At 39.7% G+C, this 23,893-nt stretch overlaps 2 protein-coding genes across 8 annotated transcripts in view; one reads left to right on the forward strand and one right to left on the reverse strand.

Annotated features, from left to right (window-relative positions):
- The window catches only part of PUS10 (pseudouridine synthase 10), a 35,805-nt gene extending 14,770 nt beyond the window's left edge, over positions 1-21,035 (forward strand). For 4 of the 7 annotated variants that reach the window (XM_072857503.1, XM_072857504.1, XM_072857505.1 and 1 more), the window contains exons 6-18: positions 139-250; positions 1,970-2,031; positions 4,626-4,671; positions 6,852-6,916; positions 7,975-8,060; positions 10,979-11,104; positions 12,849-12,905; positions 13,845-13,921; positions 14,014-14,069; positions 14,195-14,312; positions 15,492-15,634; positions 16,340-16,439; positions 18,117-21,035. In XM_072857503.1, the coding sequence (XP_072713604.1) occupies positions 139-250; positions 1,970-2,031; positions 4,626-4,671; positions 6,852-6,916; positions 7,975-8,060; positions 10,979-11,104; positions 12,849-12,905; positions 13,845-13,921; positions 14,014-14,069; positions 14,195-14,312; positions 15,492-15,634; positions 16,340-16,439; positions 18,117-18,155 (1,087 nt within the window). In that variant the 3' untranslated portion in view covers positions 18,156-21,035. Of the gene's footprint in view, positions 1-135; positions 251-1,969; positions 2,032-4,625; positions 4,672-6,851; positions 6,917-7,974; positions 8,061-10,978; positions 11,105-12,848; positions 12,906-13,844; positions 13,922-14,013; positions 14,070-14,194; positions 14,313-15,491; positions 15,697-16,330; positions 16,440-18,116 lie in introns of those variants that run through there. The other 3 variants (XM_072857507.1, XR_012041761.1, XM_072857508.1) reach the window with 3 other exon arrangements.
- Positions 21,036-21,072: 37 nt separating this feature from the next.
- The window catches only part of REL (REL proto-oncogene, NF-kB subunit), a 33,717-nt gene continuing 30,896 nt past the window's right edge, over positions 21,073-23,893 (reverse strand). Inside the window, exon 10 of the mRNA XM_072857502.1 lies at positions 21,073-23,664. Within this exon, the coding sequence (XP_072713603.1) occupies positions 22,877-23,664 (788 nt within the window). The 3' untranslated portion in view covers positions 21,073-22,876. The remainder of the gene's footprint in view (positions 23,665-23,893) is intronic.

Raw genomic sequence — 23,893 nt, forward strand, 5'->3', positions numbered from 1 at the left:
CTTTTGTCCTTTTTTATTTGTGCATTGCTTGTTTACCTGGGACTAGTTACTTAAGTTTGTCTTGAAATACTATATGTCATGTATCTATCTTTGACAGACTCCTGTGCAAGTTATTATTTCTTTGTGTATGTGATTCAGAAAACTGGGCTTTTCCTTGGCAAAGGATGACATTGTTCAACTGAAAGAAGCCTATAAGTGGATTATTCATCCCCAGTTGTCAGAAGAGTTGGGTGTTCCTGCTGATGGAAAGGTGTCGTATAAATAAGAAAACACTTTTTTCTCTCTGTTTTTTTTTCTTTTTTTTCATATGTGTTTGTGTGTGTGTGTATATATATATTTATACACTTTTATATATGAGGGGAAAAAAAAATATATATACTTTTTTTCCCTCGTTAACAGATAAACAAGTTGCACTGTTCTTATATTCACTGTAGCGGGAAGCAGGGAGGAAGTTCTTTTAACCAGAGTTCTCCAGGTCTCAATACTGAGGGGTCCAATCTTCATTTTTGTACACACAGATCATTGCATCTTCTGAAACCATCATAGTCTTTTGCGAAATCTCTTGCTCTTGGGCTGCCATACTCCTTTTATCAATGAGACTTTTTCAGTTTTCTTATTTTCCAGGATCTCTGTTTTCCAGAGGCTAAGGAATGCTCACACATTTCTTCCTTGCTCTCCTATTACTGCCAACACTGTTACTGTTCTGTGAGATAAACTGTTCAAGTTGTTAGCATGTTAAATTCTATGGATAAAATATATTTCTGAAACATACTGAAAGAGGAAAGACTGGTCCTTGTTCACTTTAATGAATACTAGAGATAGGCATGTTGGAACCTGTAATACCTGTAAGTAGGCAATAGAAATGTTTTTTCAAACCCTGTGTTCAACTTTCAGACTCTGACTAACATTCTTAAAATGTTTCTGAAATGCATTGACTGAATATGACATTCAGATGTTGCCAGACAAATTCAGAAACGCCATCATCCTGAATGTAAAATTTCTGCAAATGTGGCTAAAATTCCTGCTGAGGACAAGGCAGTCTACAGTTTTTACTTGTCATCAGCCACAGGACTGACCCCAGGATGAGATTCACTTAGCCTGTATGTTGGTTTGTCAGCTTCCATAATAATTACAGATTGTCTTTTCCCAGGGGTGCTAAATGGAAACATCCCTTTTATCTTAATGAAGAAAGAAATGCTTAGTTACCCTGAAGATGATCCAAGAAGGAACAAACTTCTTACATACTAAGTTAGCGAAAGCTCTACAACATTTAGGCACTGAGCCACTCCAGACATCATTGTACCATAGAAGTTACTTGTCTAGTGCTCTTTATCTACAAGGCACTTGAATATTAGCCAATCTTCTCAATAGCCCTCTTGAGGTATTCTGGTATCTGAATAACAGAAGTAATGAGTGTTGTTTGCCCAAGGCCAAAGAGGGAATTGGGGGTAGAATTGAGATTACACTAGAGTTTCTGGTCTAGCTGTCAATCCATTAGGACATGTTGCCTTTCTTTGCCCCAAGGCCATCCAGTCATTGCAAATGAAGCCCCTGACAAAATTTTACAGTGGTGACTACTACAGGGTTTTTATCTTTATTCCACGCGATGCACTGCTCTCCCAGAAGGTTTGTGAAGTTTAGTGACCGTAATAGGCTTTGAGCATACACTGTCTCTGACTCAGTTCCCCCTGTGCAAAATGGGACCGCTATCTATGATGCGTAGGTCACTCATGTTTTTGAAGTGCTCTCAGATCATCTGTGGTTACTTCAGAAATGCAAATGCTATTATGGCACATGTTTTAATGTCTTTAGATGATTTGTAGAATAAATGGGTTACTTTCTCTTTTGTCTACCTCTTTACTCTTTTCCTAATATTACAATAAGGATGCTTGAGAATATCCTCCCTGTTTGTTTAACAAAGTATTACCTTCCTTTTTTCTTTCTTCTTTTTTTTTTTTTTTAAATTTAGAGTTTGTTTGAAGTTAGCGTGGTCTTTGCTCACCCAGAAACAGACGAGGAGTGCCATTTCCTGTAAGTTTTTACATAAATAGCAAAAGATCTTTATCTAAATATTGTGCAACATTGTTGTTTTGGATTTGCTACAGATGAGAATATGCAGTGTTTATAAACTAGAAGGGGGCCTGCATCTAAACTTCCTCATATTCAGATAGAGTTGCAGAGCTTAAAGTTACGCCATCTCTGTCTGGTTAATACTGTGCTTTAAAGCCAATTAAAAAAAAAAATCATACAGAGTTTTGATTTGAGCTGGAAGGAGAACATTCATATAAGTTGTTCAATTTCAGCCCTTTTCAAAGCCGTTACCCTCTTCAATATAGCCGTATCATTTAAAAAAATAAATTCAAACCACATAGTTGCAGGTGGAGGAATCTTTTGAGGTCATGCCTAGGTTTTCCTGCTCTTATAGGAGATGTGGATGGGAGGGAAGGCTTTGAAGTGAGTTAATCCAACTTAGCTGGTAGATCAAAACAGAAGTTCCCTGGCCACTACACATAGTTTTTGGCCTGGCCCAGTAGAGCATGTGCTGTACACAAAGAAGCAAAATATTTCTGTGAATTTAGCTACCATTTAATCTGATTTCTCAATATCTAGCAGTACTATATTCTGGATAATTAGGTTCACTCTTCCTGTTTGCTGATGCTTCCTGGAAAACTTAAAGTTTCACTCATTTCATCACTTGCATTCCTACTGCAAGTTAAGTCTTAGCATAGAAAGAGGCTCGGCATAGAATTTCTGACTTCCCTGTTGCATAGTGACTTCATCTCTTGAGACTAGGATTTCCTTTGCAGCCATTATATATTTCCCTGATTTTACCCCTTCTGGCAATTTGTGATCTTTGAATGCCCAATCTGCCACCTTTTTGGTTTTCAACAACTGCATCTTTCATTTGTCTTGGGGTGGGGGATGAGGGAATGCATGCTTGGTGACAGACCAGGTATTAGGATGAATTGATTACCAGTATTTGCTGAACATCTTTCCTTTCCAGCTTCTTCAAGACTGGGCAAAAGGGGGAGAAAGTAGTAGGGCCAAACTACAATTCTAAACAATGTTATCTGCAATCCGGTAAAAACTCAAAAGTTTCTGGATCCTGCACCCTTTTCTTCTTATTTATTTAATTTTACTTGATCAGTTCTTGTTTTCTGCAGTGCTCTTCCTTCCTCTGCTCTTAGTTGCAGCTCATCCTTCCATCCTTTTTGTGACATTTCAAAAATATTGATGTCGAGCGTGTTATGGTGCCAATGTTAGCGCTCCAAGCGGAATAGTTGTAGAGGTGAAAGCTGTAAAGAAGTTCCATTCCATATTCCAACTACTCAGGTTTATTCTGTGTGACCTGACAATATCCCTTTACTTGCCTTCTCTTTGTAGCATACTTAAACAGCAATTAAGCTTTGAGACATTTTTCTGAAGTAATAGCATATTACCTAATTTAATTACATAGTAGTTTCTCAGGCGTCAAGGCATTCTGCGTACATGAATGGCTGGCTCTGGGCATATTCTGAGGCAATGGTTTGGTTTTGATGTAAATATGGTAAATTTGGTAATTGTCACAGCTTTAGTAATGGCAGTCATGTTTTTTGTGGAAGCAAAGTAGGACCTTGTCTCAACCCAGAAGAATCCTCCAGGCATGCTTTTGGGTGGGATTACCAAGTATGGCATCTGCAATTTCTCATCTCTCAAGCTGTTCTTACACAGTTATGTGTAGGTAGGTGTGCTAAAATGACCCTTGGTTTGACACGGAAGATTGAATTGGCTCTTGTTACTTTATATTTGGAGATTTATGTTTAAAGGTAAGGTGATAATTTAAAATCTGGAAGAGGGAATTTGTGATGCTTTGTGACACAAACTAGCCAGGCAAGTTGCTCGTATAGAAACAGCAAGAGGTCAGAGCTGCTTCCTTATAGTCTAAAGTAGTTATAGAGGCATTGAAAAGCACCACCAAGAAATGATAAATTGTGTTGTAGGCTAGAAATCATCTCTAACTGCATACATAGAAATCCACTAATAGGAACAGCAACTTCCTCTACAGTACTCAGAAAAAAGTGTTTCACTGACTTGGCTTTCACTTTCGTGAAACAACCAATAGTTTCCTTTTGAAGAGGCGAAGCACAAATGGTATCAAACACCTGGGGTTACTTTTTCTGTAATAAATTGAATTTTCCTATCCAGAAGCAGCGATTTGAATCTCTAGTTTGCAGTGTGCCTTGTCTAAGAACAGCAAGTATAGATTTCAAGATGTCAGCAAATCTGTCACAGAACTTAAACGTTAATCATTACCTTTATTGAGAAGGATTGGAATGGACTGAAAGCTAAACTTCTTGTGTGCTTTTCCATCCCATCTCAAAGCTGAGACACATTTGTGTTGGTCAGAGCAAAAGAGGCTCACACAGCTTTGTCCGTGGTTTCTCTCTAGATCAAGCAACGCACACCTTCTGCCATTTGTGGTTTAGGATAAATTTAATTTTAAAATCTGGTCTGTGCTAAGCTGTGGAAGTGAGATACTGGACATATTGGTACAAAGACCATGTACATGCTATGCTTATCAGTCTGTCTGTCTGTTTATTTCTTTTTCTGTAAGAGTAGCAGCTAATTTTCATTTCTGTATTTAGAGCCACAGCCTGTCCAGACTGTTTCAAACCAGCGAAGAACAAACAGGTAGGATCTCGTCATTGTTGTATTTCTTTTCTGACATTCAGAATTTCACAGCGGTAGCTACAACAAAGAACTTATCTGGGTATTCAGTCGGTGTTTAATGTCTGGTTTTCCTTCATCAAAAATCTCTCCAGTTTTCAGTTCTCTGAAAATAAAGTTGTCTCCTTTATTCAGCTAACATTTCTCCGCTTAGGAAAACTAAGCGCTTGGTGCTTTTCTTTAGGTCATTCATTTTCCAGACTGTCTAAAGGCCATAATTTTAGGAACGTTCTCTGTAAATACCTCCCTTAAGATCTAGGAATTTGATTGTCATGCATTAAAAGTAGCATAAAAGATGATCTTCAAGCTCTCTGTGGGTGAAACAGTTCAGATAAGTCACATTGTGAAGATGAGACTCCGCAGCCGAAAGAGGATGATCACGCTGCAGTTTTCATGTCCTCTGATCTGAATGAAAGACACAATACATGCAGGATGGTTTTAATCCTGTCTACCTCTGGAGCAGGGGAAGGAAAGAAAAGGGACCTTGCCACTTGTTGCAGGCCCTGAGCACGCACACAATCATTGACAGAAAAGAGGACATGTAAGAGCAAAAAAACAGTTGGAGAGAAACTGATATAAGTAGGACAGTGGGTGTGATCAGGAGAACAAGTAACTTCTATCAGAAGCCTATGCAAGGCCTTTTATTCTTTCTGGTGAAGAGTCTACCGACATTTGGCTGAGGCGGTCTGACCCAGGAATTCTGCCTACTCTACTCCACCTGACCAATAAACGCAAGTCTTTTTTTTAGAAGGATTGTATTGTTATAACTCACTGCTTGCTGCATTGCTTTCCTTTAAAAGGGGGGAAATACCCCATAAGGAGTTAAACCAGCAGGGCCTGGCTGTTAAAACCACACAGGCAACAAGATGTAGGGAAATCTAAAGGAAAAAATACCGACTCTGAAGAGCTGTCAGAGGTTCATCTTTACAAAGAAGCTGTGCTTGAAGCTACCTTCAAGGGCTGTGTTAATCAGAGAAGTGGTATAAAAACTGGGTTCTGAGTGAAAATTTCTGTGTCATCTGCTGCAGATACTTGTTTAAATCTGCTGCTAGTTTGAGGGTTTTCCAGCTCATCTGTTCTGTGAGGAAGTGCTATTATCTCTAGTTTATGCTTAGAAAGAGAAAGAGCAGCTTTCCTGAAGGCATCCAGGAACTCTGTGTTAGAGCAAATTGTCCCAAACAGTGACCCAATATTTTTCACTGTTTTTTCAAAATCCCCAATCCAGTTTGCAAAGGAGACATCATTAAATTGGAAATTCAGCAGGCAGCCACCAAGACAGTCAAGGGACTGGATCACATGCCCTAGGAGGAGAGGCTGAGGAACCTGGGCTTGTTCAGCCTGCAGAAAAGAACTTTTGAACTTTATAGACAGGTATCTACTCTTTCAGAAGAACTAGCTGCCTCCTGTCACTGAGATAAAAGCTGGGGCTTAGGTACGCTTAACTCCTGAAAATGGGGAAGCTGGTTTAGGTTTCTGTCCATGGATTTAGGATTCTGTTTTTAATCTATATCGCAAATTTAGACCTGAGCTCCCAAGCACTACTTTTTTTGGTCTTGCTTTTGCAGGCTTTTGTATATAATCTGAAATAAGATAGTTTCCAAATATAAGCTTAGCATTTCTTTCAGCTTACTGAAGGGCAGACTTAGCAACTGAATATTCTAAGGAGCCGGAGTAGGTTTATTTGGAAGCGTGACAGTAATTTTAGACCTGCTGAAAGTCAGTGGCACTTGTTATTTTTTTCTGTGTAAAAACAGAGCGAGGAAACATATACTACTGTTTGTACTTGTCTTCTAGAAAGAGCTAAGAAAAAAATCTTAGTTCTACGACTAAATAACTGTTATGTTCCAATCTGTCAGCTGTATTAGTTGTATTGCTTTCATGTTGTGAGTAAAGTTACTTGTATAGATTTTGGCAAAATTACCTGTTGTTCTTTGTTGCCCTATTGAAGTTAGGGTTAAGATCACAGTGAGTTCTTGCCGATATAGAGTTGCTTTTAGGTATAAGAAAACACAAAACACAAGTGAAAAAACTTTATTGTGAGAAGCGTTACGGTGTGTGTGTTTTAGGGTTTTTTTTTCTTTCTTAGGCATATCCTTTCTTAGCTTCTCTTAGTTCTTGACTCATTTTTTTATTTCACTGTGCAGTCTGTTTTCACTAGAATGGCAGTTTTAAAGGCTCTAGAGAAGATAAAAGAAGAGGATTTTCTCAAGTAAGTATATACTGAAACTAGTTCTTAGTATTGTGCTTTTGTATAGAATTAGGATGGAGAGGAAAATATTAGGTGGGTAAGTAGTGGTTGTTTAAATTCTGCTAGTTTACTGGTTAAAATGTGTTGCGTTTTCTATTCTTCCGGTAATAACATGTCATTCCAGATCTTTTATTTAAGGAGTAATCTTAAAATGCCTGAATTAAGCCACAGAGGATGGAAAACTGGACATGACACAAATGATGGTCTTTTTCCCATTAGTAAAAGTGCTTCATTGGTTGATTATCACAGGAGCTGCACAGAGGAGAAATTGTAGGTCAGAGAGATGCAGTTCTGTCTGCGCTCTCAGCAGTACGTCACTGCAGACCTCTGGGCTGGCATGCGATTTAGAACGGTTAGAAGTGAAAACAGTTTTGTTGTAGTACTGCCAATTATTTACATTCAAAAATCTTTATGTATAGCCCCAAAACCACAGAAGAGATTTAGAAATCATGGAACTTCCTTCTGTATTTTGAACCTTAGAGTTTGTAAGGCGAACTTCTCTTTACAAGAAAGACTTTTTCCCATATTTCCAAAATGTTAGGAGTTGAGTTTTAAAAAAAACACCAAGTGCCGTAATTTGGTAAAAATCACAAGCAGTGGGAAGACGTCAATAGACACTTTCTCTGTAGTTCACTGTGCTTAATTGCACTACATCCTCGCAGCTCTTTTCTTTGATTCCCAGCAAAGATTTAGTAATAGATCCTGAAGATAGTTTTCATGCAGTATTTACTTTCATTATTGCTATAGTTATAGTATGGTACATCTTATTAGCACACTTTGGAGTGTTATACTTCGATAATGTTTGATGGCAGATTGACAAAAGTATTTGCAGTGCGGTGTTGTTGATTTGCTTAATGTTTATCCATTTCTTGGAGTTCCAGCTTTTAATGCGAATACTGAGTTTATACCGTAGCTGTGTTTTGTGTCACTGAAGTCGTCATCTTTCATGCCATTATTGCTATGGTGATGCTCCATCATGTTCTGGTATTACTAGTCTTTTAAAATCTTTTTTTATACAGGCATTTTCCATGTCCTCCAAGTTCACCAAAGAACCTCTGTGTTGCTCTGGAAGTTCAATGCAATAACGGTGCAGTTTTTGTGGCTGGTAAAGTGATCCATTTATTTGCTGCTGTGTTGTCTTAAACATAACTTTATAATACTGCCGCGAGACCCAGAAGATTCTTGCTATTTGTTGATTCCTGTAATTAAGTATAAGGAGCAAAGAAACAAATCTAGCTCTATCTAAGAGTGGACTTTGTTTGAAAGGGTAAGAGATTATACTTGCCTTTGCTGAAGACATGATTTTGTCAAAAGTTAGAAATTACAGATCAACATACTAAAATCAAAACTATTTGCCTGCTCTTACATTGTGAATTTAAACTTGGAGACTGTGTGGTGGAATATGGTTGAAGAGGAGTGGGAGCTGCAGACAGTTGTCTCGGGGCCAAGGTCAGCTTCCCGCGTTAGGAACTGCCGGAGGGGAGCATGTCACTTCTGCTGCTCCCAGTGTGTGCACACCTCCCTTCTGGATATTTGGGAAGATCCTGCTTTTCCTTGCCATTGTTTTTCTTTTGCTTTGAGAGGTGGAAGAGTTCCCTCTTCTAGAGACAGCACAGGATGATGTGAAGATTTAAAACAACTTTCTTTGTGCCCCTGCTCATTAAGCGGGCTTATGCAGGAGCAGTTTATGAAATGAAGAATTTTGCCTTGTTGTCAAAGCTTGCTCTCTCTCCTTCGGAAAACCTTTATCCCTGCAAATCCTGCAGTTGTAGTATGTCCCCTCATGATAAGCGCGTGGTTTGGGAAAGGCACTTCTGCACTAAATAAGCTCCCAGCAGTGCTGTTCACTTGCTTGGATTTTGATTTGGATTCAGAGGTTTTCACCATCTGGATTTATCTGCATATTATTCCGTCCAAAACTGCCCATCGTAATGGGATTAATAAAGGTTAAATTTTAGAAAGCCTAGCTCTTTCTAGTTCCCCCCCTCCAAACCAAGAGATAGCATCTGAAATAATTGTGTGAGCCAGGTAATGCAACAACACTTGGTGTCCCTGAGTTGAGATGATTCAACTTTTCTAACACCTGCCTGCAAGAGTATCTACCCTTCCCCTAGTCCTGTGTATAAGCAACCACTTACTTAAATATAGGCAAAACATATTGTTTTTAGAAACCCTACAATTTTAATCCAACATATGATTTTTAAAGGGATGGTACAAATCCTGACTACAGGAAGACGTAAAATGAAAAGAAGAAATGCAAAAGTGAATGTTCTCATGGCAGGCTAGTTGGTGTCCTATACATACCTGTTTCTTATTTTTAATTACTGATTAGAGAGTTAGATGTACATTTTCATGCATCCAAGATATCCAGTGTCTTTTAGCCTTTTCCAAACACACTGTTTTATTTTAGGTTGCTTTGTTGGATGGTTTTATCAGAATTCATCTGTATGGAGAAAGAGGCAGAGGGTTAGCTTTCTGTATGTGATTTCATACTGGTTTTGCAATTTATAGTTTATAGCTTGTTCTAAACAAAGCAAACAAAAAAAACTCAGGCAGGATGCTGTCTTTAATTTTTGAATAATTAGATCCAGAATAGAAGAATTTATTGAGTACAGCGCAGTTCCTTTGTTATTACAGCAGTTTAAATGAGATGGGTGCTTAATTTGTAAGCACAGTTTCAGAGCTGGTATTGCCCTCTTGACCTTATCTTTGGTGTTCACCGAATGCTTCCCCCCCAACTTTTTTAACAGGTTCAGGAGAAGCTGTCAAACCAAGAAACACCTTCTGCTTTTTTTTAACCCACTCTTGTTCAGATCAAAAGCTAAAATTATTAGAATAGGGAGTTGAGAGGAAAAAAAAAAATCATTTTCCTTTTTCCATTTTATGGAAAGAGAATTTAGCAGTGTGAAGCTGACTTCTGAATGATTAGTCATAGTACTTTCATTATTTGCCCCAGTGAAACAGTATTAGTCAGTTTCCCCATTTGTTTGTGTGGGTTTTTCTGCAGATCAAAATGCAAGAAGGAAACATTGTTAGAAATAGGAAAATATGATACTGAAAACCAAAAAAATTGAGGTGACAGAGGCACAGTATAACATGCATGCATAGCTACTTTGAACTCCTTTTTTATTTTCTCTATGCAAGGTTTCAGACTGAAACTTGTTTGTGCAGGGGGGTTACTCATTGTTCTTTATGAATTAGTTCCTTTTTTTGTGCATATTTTCACTGCTTATAAAACCTGTCAATAAGAAAGCTCACCTTGGTCATCTATGTCAGACTTATTCTTTGTTTATAGCAGTCATGTCACGGGAGTCGGCAATGCTAGTGTGACATAACACAAGACTATGACTGGAATCAGTCAGAGGATGGCAATCTCTTTACGTGGCAACTTTTCAAGGTTCTTGAAATTTATACTAGCTTATTATTGAGACATTTTGCTCGCACGGTTTTCCCTGTAATGAGCCAAAACATTTTAGTTTGGGTTTCTTTTGTTAAATGTTCAGACAATGGCAGAACTTGGATTGAAACCTGAGCTACTTGATGTAGGGGGGTGTGAGAACTTCTTCACTTGGGACATACATACACTGGTGGACAGGCATATGTATAGCACTAGTTTGGTATATGGGAGGCTGGTTAAAGACCATGGTCTGATTAAAAAAAAATAATTTTTCTATTCGGAATTAAGTTGACTCAGACTAGGCACTTGAACCTCTGGCTTTTCATTCCCAGTTGTGTCAGGCTATACAGAGTTTTGTTTCTAAGCTTATACCTGAAGGTATGACTGCAGCAACTGGGTCTCCGAGTCTGCCTTTAAGCTGGCCATCTTCAGATGCTGAAACTCTCATAGGTGCAGCAGCATGCATTTCATACTGTTGCTGTAATGCTCTTGCCATAAAACAAGTTTAAGCCTGTAAATGTTTTTACAAGGCTCCAATGAAAGTTAAATGTGTTGTGCTGTTCAATACTGGAGCTTTTGTCCAGTGCTTTAGAATGATTACAGGTAGCATAGTTGTTTTTTTACAGGAAGATACAACAAATATTCAAGGAATTTACCTCAGACTCCCTGGATTATTGATGGGGAGCGGAAGCTGGAATCTTCAGTGGAAGAACTGATTTCAGAGCATCTAATGGCAGAATTCAAAGCAGATAGTAAGTATCTAGGAGATCTTTTACCATATATAATTTTCATCATTACTAAGCTATATTTTCTTAGTAGCTACTAACGTAATACAAGAGCGTAATGGAAAAAACTGTGTTTCTTTATCCCTCTCTTATCCTTCCAACTCCAAGCTTGTAAACTTTTTTTAGCTATGATCTGTAATTAGATGACTGCTTTGTTTGATGCAGTGTCTTTTATCCTTCTAAAATATCTCCTCAGTTGATCTGATGATGCAAATATTATGGGTTTATGTGGTAGTATTTTTGCCTAGCCATACTTAACGGTTGGTAATTCATGAAGTGACTTGTTACAAGAAGGTTTTTGCCATCAGTGTTCCGTAATATCTGCCTAGCCTTCGACCCCTTCATGTTTCTTACCTTGATTAATTTATTTTCTTCGGTGCATAGAGTTCCACAAGCTAAATGCTTATCCAGGGATTACGCAGATGAAATAATCACTGTCCATTATTTGTCATGTACTAGACGTGGAATTAGAGACATAGAAGGCCCAAGGAAAAATCGCAGTAAATATTAATTTGGAAAAAACAGCTACTTTCCCTTCCTCTCCTCCCTCCTCCCAGTGGGTATGTTAGTCTGAACACTAGGAAAATCCTCAAACCATGTCTTTAGGCCAGGTACTGTGTAACACCTGATTTCAGCTTGCAGAATTACCACAGGTGACTACCAGAAGAGCATGTGCAGTAATGTTGAGAAGAGATATAAACGAATAGAAAGACCATTGCCAGTAGGTCAAGGGAGGTGCTCCTTCCCCTTTACTCAGTACTGGGGAGACACATCTGGAGTACTGGGTCCGGTTCTGGGCTCCCCAGTATAAGAAAGATGTGGACATACCAGAACAAGTCCAGTAAAGGGCTGTGAAGATGATTAAGGGTCTGGAGCATTCCCAACTAAGAAAAGTCTGATAGTATGACCAAAATACGCCTTCGTGACCATGGAAGATGGTTCTGTACTTTTGCCGTAATATGACCAGAGAAATGAGAGATAATAAAAACTAAGGAAATCTTTATACGTTCTGTATGTTCCCTGTAGAGGAAAAAATTTTGAAACCATCGGTTTTTCGGAGACGCTTTGGAATAGAGCCGCAAAGTTACCTCTAGCGCAGGGTTTGGTCCCCCATTCCTCCTTCAGGCAAAGCTTAAAGGTGGAAGGGGTATGACGAAGGAAACTAAATACCCAGCAGTACAATTTTGCAGCTTGAAAGATGAAAAAAAACAAATACGCAGAGGTTACTTTTCAGTTTGGACTTGAATTTTCTTCCTCTTTTGTCCAGGTGTGTGTGACTAGCAGAAATTTCTCTGAAATCTTTGGAAATCATTGCGTGTATTTAAGATAAAAAGTTGTGTTTTGGAGGAAGACGGCTCAGTTTGATTTTATTCATAGACTTGAATTAGCTGGGTAAGAAATGAACAAAATTAACTAAGTGGAATTCCTTCAGGATGGTACTGCTTTTTTTTTGGACATTTTCAGGGTTGTCACGGTCACATTCAGGCCAAGGAACTAGGAGTGCTCTTCAGGAAACTTGTGAACCTGATGCAATAAACAATAACTATCCCAGATTTTTTCAAATACAGTGCAGGCTTCATTTTATAAAGATAGCTCTTCAGAGTGTATTTGCAAACAAGTTGAGAAAGAAAATAGTTCACTTTTTAAAAGCTGTAGAGAGTATTAAAAATGTAAAATAAAATCTCACCTCCCTTGTTCAAATCTGTTATAGGCTTTAATTTTTCTTCCTCTGGAAGAGAAGATGTGGATGTAAGAACACTAGGCAATGGTAAGGCTTGGAACATCCCTTGTGAAACACAGAAACAAAGAAAATGGTTAACCGGCACTACCCTAACAGATCTTGCTGAATGCTAAGTGCATAAGTGTGTGATTAGGCATGCTTTGAAATTTTATCTTGGAAACATTTTGGTGACATTTATGTATTTATTCCCAAAGACCGAACAGTTTCATAAAAGCCAGTGAAAGGGGAGCCCTTTTTCAGTGTCCTTGGCTGCACAGATGCATGGAAATGCATAGCTTGTTAGGAGTATTTTATTTTATTCACTTCCTATTTTTAAGCCATTTATGGCAGACTGATTCCTATCTTGTTTTCTGTTGAGTCCTTCCACTTTGCCTCACTGTCACTGGGGAGTGGGGAGGCATATTTTTTTTTGAACTTGGGTCCTTTATAAAGGTCAGTTGCTTTCCAATATGCTGAAGCTACTATGGCCAAAGAAGGAGGGGAAAGAAAAAGTAAAAATTAACAATGATGTGTTCCAGTTACTGTCTGATTTGTAGTGTAGTTCTTGGCATTGCTTATACTGGGGATCATCCCTGGCCCTGAGCACAGAAAGTGCAGCTATTGCAACAGATGTTTAGCTGAGGGAGCGGGATTTAACATCATCTTGCACCTGGGCATTGCTGTAGGTGACAGAAAATAAGCTAATTAACTTTTTTCCTTATTTTATTTTTTAATTAGCACAGACTTGTACAAGATGTCTTCTGGGAAGTTGTAATTTGCACTTATTGCTGATACTGGGGTTTAGTAGCCAAAAAAAAAGTCCCTTGTTTCTTTCCTTCCATCTGATGCTACATCCCTAAACCCGCAAGTCCTATCCCTGTTTGCATAACAGCAGACAATCTTCACACCTTCCAACCTTACTGCATAAATTCAAACGTTAATTTAGAACAACATGTTTTTATGTTTTATGACTGTGCACGTTGCCAGGAAGGCCCTTTGCAATTGAGCTTGTGAATCCTCGTAGAATACATTTTACTGCTGAGGAAATGAAGGGACTTCAGCAGGTAAATCATTTGCACCTCATGGAACTCATAAAGCATGTGTCTCTTCTCTAACTGAGCAGTTTTGCTAACTGATTCTTTTTTAAATATCACAGACAATTAATAACTCTTCAGACAAAATACAGGTCCGAGATTTACAGCTTGTCACCAGGTCAGTATTGATCATCACTGGCAAGGGATTTCGAAGTGATGCTTTGGGAGTTTTGCAAGCATTCTTGCTCACAGCGTTATATAATTATGCTTATGTTATGTGAGTAATTAATTTCTTTTGTTTAGAGAGGCAATTGGTCGTATGAAGGAAGGTGAAGAGGAGAAGACAAAGACCTATAGTGCCTTAATATGGACAGACAAAGCAATACAGAAAGAAGATATCACATTTCTAGATGATATCAAGGTATCTGTAGCTCTTTTTGCTAATTTATATAGTAGCTGTCTTGGTGTCTTAGGAGAGAGTTTATATACATGCACCCATGGACATATCTCTTCCTCTGTGTTTGGTGGGTTTTTTCATCAGGGTTTCTCTTGCTATAGGGACTTTCATACCTCCCTTCCCCCTTCTCATCCTTCCTTACTTCACCATTGTCATGCTAGCAATATAGCTGGCTGGCTGTTAGCCAAGACAACAAATTGTTGTATAATGTCGACCTTCCAGTAGCCCAAATAATAAAAAGCGGTGAATGGCAGAGGAGGAAATCCGGCACCCGCACCCCTTTCTTGACCTTAGATGGTGTTTGGTGTAACTGAAAGGAGCGGAGAAGGTCTTTTGTTCTGCAAGCTCTAAAGCCATTCTTCCACAGCTGCAGGAATTAGGAGTTTGAAATGTCTATGGAAAATAATGCAAAGAGGCCTTACAAAGTGCTCAGTGAAGAAGCACGCTGCCTTAACGAGAACTTTCTCCAAACGTTGGTCAGAGAGATACTGCTGAGGGAGAAGTGTGTTCAGTTTTTGTTGTGTTGCACCATTTCCTATGGGTCTTGGCCATGAAATCATTCTCAAAGCGAGGGCTTTAGCCATTACAGTTCAGGGAGACAACTGTTGTGAAGCTTTTTTTAGCATGCCCACTCACTTCCTGAAAAGTTGCCTTTCAAAATGCTGCATCTCATTTGGGAAGAGGGGGCGAGGAATGAACTTTTTAAGAGACTGTTATGAGATCTAATCTCATTTTGGGGGTTTTTTCCGCACTTTTATTTCTAGGGGGTTGGCTGTACTTTAGACAAAGCATTTTGTGGGTGGGATTTTTTTGTTGTTGTTGTTTGCCCTGAGGCTCTCAGTGAGCTTCTAAATCCTGGAGTCATTCCAGCAAAGGACTGTGGAGATTTCAAGGTTATTCCTCTGCATTTGTGATTCCATTAGTTTGTGCTCATATGAGGCCTTCTCATTTAGCCTTTGAGATGGCTGTCCTTTTTTCCTTTGATAAACGTGGAAAAAATTAGTCTTGCCTCAAGAAGGTTACTCAACTACCATAATACAATATAAAAAAGATGTGATTGGTTAACAATACATATGACTCTTACAATCTGTGCAGTATGTTGCACATTTCCTTCCTCATTTATTTTGTTACCTCTTGTAACAGGAATTAAAACTTGACCAGAAGACACCTCTCCGGGTTCTTCACAGAAGGCCTCTGGCTGTAAGATGTCGCATCATTCACACCATGAAATCTGAGTACATAGACGAGCATCATTTTCGCCTGCATCTGAAGACTCAAGCAGGAACGTATCCTTAGATGCCATTACACAACGCATTTACGAAACAGCTTGCTGATTAGAGTACTTCGGGTAATGGGAAGTTTCCTGCTTTTATCACTACGGTGTTTCTAAATCCCTGCTCTTCAGCAGTCATGTGTTGCTGCATAATGTTTGCTTTTATGCCAGAACTTCACATTCAGAACTTCTGAATGTGAAGCTCATTCACTTCACTTTCATTCAAAAATGCTACCCATGTGTATGTATTTTTGTGATGACCACTCTGATAGTTTTAAAGTATGTGATAGCTATAAAAATGTACGGGTTAAAGACACACTTAAGCTTTTTCTAATTTAACTGAAAACTTTTCACCTTAGAAAATAAGCTTTTCCACAATATTTAATGCACTGCGATGCATACTGTAGATTGCTGCTACTTACAAGTTAACAGTCTTGTCATAAAGTCACCACTCACTCTGGAATAAAACAGAAAATACAGGTTGATAGTGCAGTTTTTGGCACTAGAGTCAGAAGCCAAGAATTGGGAAGTCTTTTAAAGATGAGTATGGGCTTAACAAGGGCGTTCACTGCAAATAGGCTTAGGAGTAGAAAAAGACACTATTTTTGCTTTGAGCGTTTTTCCCCATACTCTTTTTTTTTTTTTTTTTTTTTTTTTCTTTTTTCCCCTTTTGATTTCTTTGTGGTAAAATACACCTTTCCTTAACCAGTATTTCTAGCTACATTAAAGAATTTGTGCACGGAGACTTTGGAAGAACAAAGCCCAATATTGGCTCCCTACTGAACAGAACCGCCGACATTCTGGAGTTGGATGTGGAAGTAAGTTGTTTGCTATTTGTCTTTCCTGGAAATTAGTAACATAGTTGCGTTTGTGAGATGCTTTCAGTGGAATTGGTGTAACCAAATCAACATTCCTTACCACAGTTAATAGAAAAATTGATGTTAATGCAAAAATAGTGGTTTGTACCACACTGCCACATGTGACGGTTCCTCTGCTGAATTCATGTCAGGGAGGGATGGGAGGGCCCCGATGACGCTAATTATTAGCACCCACTGGAACAGAGTTTAGCAATGTTACATGTACCACACCATTTCTTTTCAAAACAGGGTCAGATGAAAAATAGGAGAGATTTGAGTTCCTCTTTCAGTGCTGGTTTGAACACAGCAAGAAATTATATCTGTTCACTTGCTGGAGTCAGATGAAAAAAACAAAATTTGTTTTGGTTAAAAGAATATATGTAGAGGTATGGATTTAATCTTTCACTTAGTGGTTTGGCAAGGTTTATTTAAAACATGGGTTTTCATTTCAAGTAGCCAGTGATCAGCACGCTTGTTCTCATGTATTTCTGGAAAACTGCCCGTGCGTAACATTTTGCGGAACAGAATTGCAGTTTTTTGCATGTCTTTTGTAAGATAATACAGGAAGAGAGCTTGCAGAGGGCACTTGGGTTACCTCTGAAAACAGGAACACCTGACTTGGGGCTCAGGCTGATAAGCATCGCTCTCACATGGATAGTTGTCACTACAGTTATTGGACATAACTGTGAAAGATGCCTAGGGACTTGAAAATAATTAGTCATCTTGCTAATGATGCATTTTAGCTCAGCCTAAGAGCCTAATCCTTTGATGAAGTTGTAGATTAGGCAAGGAGTAGGTATGATTAATATTGGCAGTCTTGAAGCCAAGGCGTTTAACGTGCTGTGTGGCGATCCCTCTGTTGTGATTGCAAATGGTGATACTACGGCAGCGTAGGGTGTTCTGCTTTCGGAAGAGGGTGAGCAATAAGTTTATGCCCGAAGGGAACTGGAGCTGTGGCCTCAGGGAAGCCAGGGAAGAAAGACATAATCCAAGTTGTAGTAATTACGACATTGCTTCTAATAAAGCATCAGGCATGTTTTCACTAACAGTCAGGATGACTGTTAATGATGTTGCCTAGATAATTCTTGCATATAATGCTTGACAGCTTATTCTTTTAGTCTAGTTTTCCTTGCTCGGGAGTCAGATTTGAGGACAGGCGATGGTTTTCTACTCGAGCCTTGCCAGCACTGCCCACTACCTGAATATTTCTGTGGCATCAATCAACAGGTTGTTTGTTTTCACATTGTAACAGCCCATCTGCAGGATGGGTAGAAGATGGAGATGGTTCATGGTTTTAATTAACAGTTCTGGACCCTCTGTAAATGCAGCCCAACATCACATGATGCTGGGAAGTGGGAGTACAAGGAGTAGTGATTCTGCTTGATGAAGAAAGCCCGGCTCCCAGAGAGCTCTCGCCAGACACACGTGGAGCCACTAGAACGAGGTGGCTGTTTCATGCCGCTGGCTCCTGCTTGTCTTGTCCCATGTCTCTTATTTTAGTGTCCTTTATTTACTGTTTCTTTCCACTATGAGCCTATAGCTGACAAGCATAGAGTTCTGAGAGCAAATCTGTTTATATATGTAAAATACCAAGTCTGCTGATTGTGCCTTTTTTTTTCCCCCTCCCTGCTCTTCTAGTCTGTTGACGTTGATTGGCCTCCGACCCTGGATAATTAACTTTTCAAGTTGAGATGAGGAAGAAGCAGCAACTCTGGCAGCAGCTGGTTGCTGAACACTGTACAGTATTACAGCTTGGTTGCAAAGTATTTCTGTTGAACATTTGGATCATGTTGATCTGCCAAAGGATACTGTTATTTGAATCAACTTTAAACACTCTGGAACAGGTAGTGTTCATTCAATCTCTAGCCTTATTTTTAATTTCTTCTGCGCATAAAAAGATTTTGGTAAGCGAGGGTATTGATGATGATAATGAGTCTTTTTAAAACACAATTAAGAAAAAGATAAATAGTGTAACGTGCAAATGATGTAGTGAGCAAGTATATCAAATATGCTTTCTACAGTAGTTTAAAATGTTTTCATTAAAAATAATTCTCCCTCAAGCCAGATTTTTTTTTAACTCTTTTTATATTGGATGCTGCAGCTTTTCTTGTCTGGATGCAGGTAGCACTGAGTTACCTGAAACCCCGTCCTAACTTTTTCTGAGCGCTATTCATGCAGGAGTATTTCCCAAAAGTCAGGGAGACCCTGAAACCAGTAGGACAGTGCCTGGAACCTGGCAGCACTCTGCCGACTGCTTTTTGGTCAGTGTCAGTTTTAGAGATGGGCACATTTGTCTCCCAGACAAAGTACTTTTCAAAGGGAAAAACAGTTTTCAGAGGAAAACTTTTGCACATAAAACCAAGTTTTTCTCATTTAAAAACATCAGCGACGCTTCCCAGAAACAACAGTTGAGGCACTTGAGGCCTCAGCAGCTCTCTGGCCTGGTTACAATCCTCTTTGGGCATAGGATTTCCCCAGTTGAGTCACCATATGTAAAAAGATTGGGAACTCCTGGCGGTGGTGCACAATAGAAATCTAAAGAAAAATAGGAATACCAAGAACCCCAAAGCACAGGCAAATACAAGACGTACTGAAGAATGTTGGTATTGAGAGAACAAGTCAGAGATAAAAAGCTTTGGTTTGTAGCATAGTACTTTTTTTTTTTTTTTCCCCTAGTATCCAACCTCGGGTGGATGCCTGGAAGAGCTGAACATTGTCTAGGAACGTGCCTGGAATAGGGAAGCCCTGAGGTTTTCACTTTGCTTGTGTTATTTTCAATGTTTCACGCAAAGCAGGGGCTGGGCTGCAGGATTATTTTTACGTTTATTAGCCAGGTCCCACCACCTACATCTTTGTAAGACCTCATAATAGAACAGTTGCATGATAACTTTAGCTGAAGGCTCAAAAAGGCATTAATAAATACATTTTCAAGGAGGTCTTAAAAACTGATCTTGAAAAATTGGTCTAAATACTATACATGCTCCCTCTGATGGGCCGTCAAAACTTGTCTCTCATCATTTGTTTTCCTAGTCCACCGTTAACAGTAGTATGGCAGTAGTTCAGAAGCTCCTGTTTTTCTAACACAAAAATAATAGGAACATGATTCAGACAGCAATATTTTTTTGTTTTTAATCTTAAAGCTGTTATGAGCAACAGATTCCAGGAGTAGTTGTTGCAGATAATAATCAGTACCCAGAAAGGAAGTGTCATGAATGATGGAAAACTTAAGAAACTGAATTGAGAAAACAAACAAAAGAGAATTTCAGTCTCGTATCTATGTGATTTCTTGAAACTCCAAGTGAGCTAAAATATGATTTATAAATTCCATAAACTACAGGGGAAAAAAAAAGTAAACAAGACCGCACTATGGACACAACAGACACGAGAAGAGCTGTTCTAAGGGGGAAAGAGAGCTAACAAGGCAGAAGCAGAAAGGGTCCTGCTCCTGTTGTAGTGCAAGGACACTCGAGGCGCTCCCATCCGCAGCTCTTTCTGCAAGATGCTGTACATTATCACGGTGACAGGGGAGATCGCGTTAAGAATCAAAGTGCAGATAAACAAGACTATAAAGGTTACACTAAATGTGCTGAGTCTAATCTCTTCTGTATAGAGAGGTCCACCAAAAATTCCCAAACTGCTTATTTTTATGATAAACGTGAAGTATCCAAATGAGGCGGGGGGAAAGCTGATGATGCAAATATCTCCACAGCTCTTTAGTTACTGTTCAGTGATCGTGTGAAAATATGAAAATGAGAGATGTAATCTGTTGTTTTGAACTTTGTTCAAAGTCTGCAGTTTCTAATACAAGGTAAACACTTTGAACTGTCATAATCGGTAATGAATATTGCAGCAATATTAATGGTGTTCTTTAGCCTTCATCTTATTTTTAAAAGTAAAATACCTACTTGTGAGTACTCAGAGAGGATGTTGTGTGAAAATAAGATTTGATCTTGTTCATGAGGCATGTGTGAAAGAGCTAGATATTTTCTAGCACGTTACGTGAAAAATACTAAAAAATTAGGTCCGGTGTTCCTTAGCACCACCCTCCTTTGCACTGGAAGGACTCAAAATAAAGCCGTTCTCTCTCTCCAAACAATTGGTCACGAATAATGTCCCCGCGAGTTGTTTTTTTTTGCATCAGCTTAGCTGAACCTGGAGAAAGCTGTACCAGTAGCACAGCTCTAGCTGAGCATGAGAGCATCTGTCCTCTCTGCCCCTCTGACTAACAAGTGGCTCACTCTGCCAGAAAAAATTGCTGAGTGCAGACAAACTCTTACTGCACACATTGCTTTAGGTTTTGTGGTGGCCAACAGTAACTGTGAGCAGAAAATACTCTAAAAAGCCCCAGGATAAGCAACCCATAACCTACCTTCTCCCATTTCGCTGGCTTTCCTGCGGTGAGGGATGTCATGAATCTGAGAAGGTTGCAGAAGCCGAGTACTTAGCATAACCAGTTTTTTAATTACCAAACCAACTTGTTTACAAAGGAAAACAGAACTTTGAAAATATTTAATTATACACCAAAAACAAATTGTACTATAAAAGAGCTTTCTATGAAGTGAGTAAAATGTTTACATTTAATATATGTAAAATTGAGAACTTCAAAAAAAGAACTGAATAAACAACATTCAAGGTTTCTTTGTATTTCTTTGGTCCTTCTATGACTTAAGACTGCAGAAGAGCCAGGCAGAAGTGAGGAAAAACTGCTTTAGAACGTGGAGAGTCAAATTCATTGCCTTGTGTACCAGGAGTTAGGGGAAGCAGATTTCCAAACTGCGTATATTCTACACATTGTCTAAGGAGCGTATTCTGTCAAACCGGTGTAATTGGTGTCATGCATTACAGCAGCAGCACCTTAGGGCCTTGAACACAATGAATTACTGCAGTTAAGGAGTCATTGCTTTCCTATAAACCACGGAGGTTTTTGGGACTTCCTTTCTGCCTTGTGTACACCTATACGTCTCAAGTGGCTTTTTTGATTTGGGGTTGTGTTTTTTGTTTTTGAGTTTCGGTGTGTTTCAGAGCGTGCTTTTTTAATTGCTTCTTTCCATGGTGCAATTTTATGTTGCCAAACAGTTACAGACTCTTAAGCCCTACCTGCCATACAAAACAGCTGTATAACCTAAGAAATACTCATATTTCCTGCTCTGCTGCTTCTTAAAAAAAAATAATAATAATAAAATAGCAAAGCCCTATAATGCAGAGTAGAGTGTCTTACCTAGCCCGTTACATCCATGCGAGTTGTCACTGAACACCTCACGACTCACTCAGGCTAAGTACGAAGACCGGGAAGGAAGTGGAAGGGAGGGAGTTCTAGGTTCTGATACAGAGTATAGAGGAGTGTGTTTTATCAGTACTGACTGAAATGGCCTTAAGTTGTTAATGGAGTGCATCTAGATGAGGCTGCACCGAGACTGCCTCTGCGTTTGCCCCAAGGCTTTCTAGGGAGGGGGTGGTGGGGAGGCAGGATCTGAGCCTTCTTTTACGCAGTCACTTGCATAGCAGGAAACTGCCAGGATACCCGAGGAAAGAACCAGGTAGATGCTTCGGCTCAACGAATTTCTGCAGTTCAAAATAACATACACGTCCCAGCTACACACACACACACACACACAAAAGCTTCCAGAGAAATAATAGAGTGCTCCATTCCTAGAGCAACAGGGGTTTGCCTTTTAAAATAGTGCACTTTGGATGAAGTGCAGAGAAGTCCTTACTTTCTGTTCGTTCTTTTGTGCAGTGATTCATTTACAACAGAGCTGGACTATTTAAAAACTCAAACCTTCCGGTCTTTTAAAATACATCTAACAATGACATAGTCATTAAAAAAATTTTAGAGTAAATTTGCCTTCAAAGCAAATGGAGTGTGGTGAAAATGTGAAAAATCAACACACAATCTGGGTCCAGGAGAAGACTATTTTATACGAAAGAGGGTAAGAAACCTAAACCTTTCAAGTAAGTTGAGTAGAACTTTAACAGCGTTAGGGAGTCAGAACTAGAGTGCTCACGTGCAGATTTTTCTCCTAATTTCTGTCCTATCAAAATTTAATTTTAATTTCCATAGCAAAAATGGTTCTTTTTCAAACAATTTTAACCCTTCTGATATGCCAGTCCCCAAAGGTAAGGAAGATTTAAGTGTTAACAGTTGCCTTTTCCAACAGCGTAAAAATATATATACAAGGTGCTTTTAAGGTACAGAACCCTAAACCCTACTCCCACCTCTCTTCTTTGTGGGCATCAGTCTTTGGGCTGTAATATATAACCTGAAGTTATATCATGAAACTTGCCTAGTAACATTCTGAAAGAGAAAGCAGGGACTCCAGAAGGGTAAGTTACTCCTGGTCACACAGCTAGCCAGCTGAAAAGCTCTACGTACCCGCTTCCAGCCCGACCCTGCTGGCTCAATGGTTATAGGTTTGTAATATGTTATCAAATGGGAAAGACTGATAGAGCTCATCGGTGTGGACGCTGTCGGTGTCATAGTACTGGTTATCTGCAATGCTATTCTGATGGTTTGGGAGCGGGTTGGTGGGTAGTCTCGATTCGCTTAAAACTTCTTGGTCTATAAAACTGTAAACTGCTGGATCAGCTAAGTTAGACTGTGAATTAAAAGGCGTGCTGCCCGGGGCTGCTACAGACAGGCAAGCTGGAGGCACCTGATGGAGCTGCTGCCTGTGATTGCTTGCATTTAACACTGGATTATACTTTTTGAAGTTTATACTAGTGCAGTTCATGTCATCGGTCTCCATGTTCACGATGCTGGCTGTGGAGACGCTGGAGGGATGAGCCTGGTGCGCGATGCTGTTACTAGAAACGCTCTGCATGTCTGCAGTCGACACCGCCGCTGCTCCCATCCCGTTTGTGCTGCCAAAATTCCGGTAGAAGCCTGAATCCTTCTCATCAGGCCAGTTCAGAGGGTTGTCGTGGAAAGCTGGGAGAGCGCCGCTGCCCTGAGCAGCGGGCTGAGGCACATCTGCCGCAAAGCTGTTCTGTGGGTGCGCGTTGAGCAGGCTGCCGGCTGAAGGGGTGCTGTACAGCTGCTGCCAGCACGAGGAGAGCGGGTCTTGCTTCCCTGGCCCCACCTGCGCAGCCTGATGGGGAATCTGGTTGCAGACAGGGTAGATCTGACTGGTGTTGGCCAGGGTTCCTAGCCCCGGCATCATCAGCGTGGACGAAAACACGTTTGGTTCTGTGAAAAGGAGACGTGACTGCATTTTAATGCCCTTTTTTATCTTTTTTTTTTTTAATTACAAATGGTAAAAAGCAAAGCAAAACCAGTGCTATCTTAGTAAGATTATACGTGCGTTTGCACTTTCATACTTGCTTAACTGCTCTCCAGGGTGGACCCTAGATTTCTGGACAGCGGCAAGACAGCTATCCACCTCACCCCTCAACCCTCACGTAGCTGAAGGTGACAG

The sequence above is a fragment of the Ciconia boyciana genome, chromosome 3 (assembly GCF_034638445.1).
Source record: "Ciconia boyciana chromosome 3, ASM3463844v1, whole genome shotgun sequence".
NCBI classification, from domain to species: domain Eukaryota; kingdom Metazoa; phylum Chordata; class Aves; order Ciconiiformes; family Ciconiidae; genus Ciconia; species Ciconia boyciana.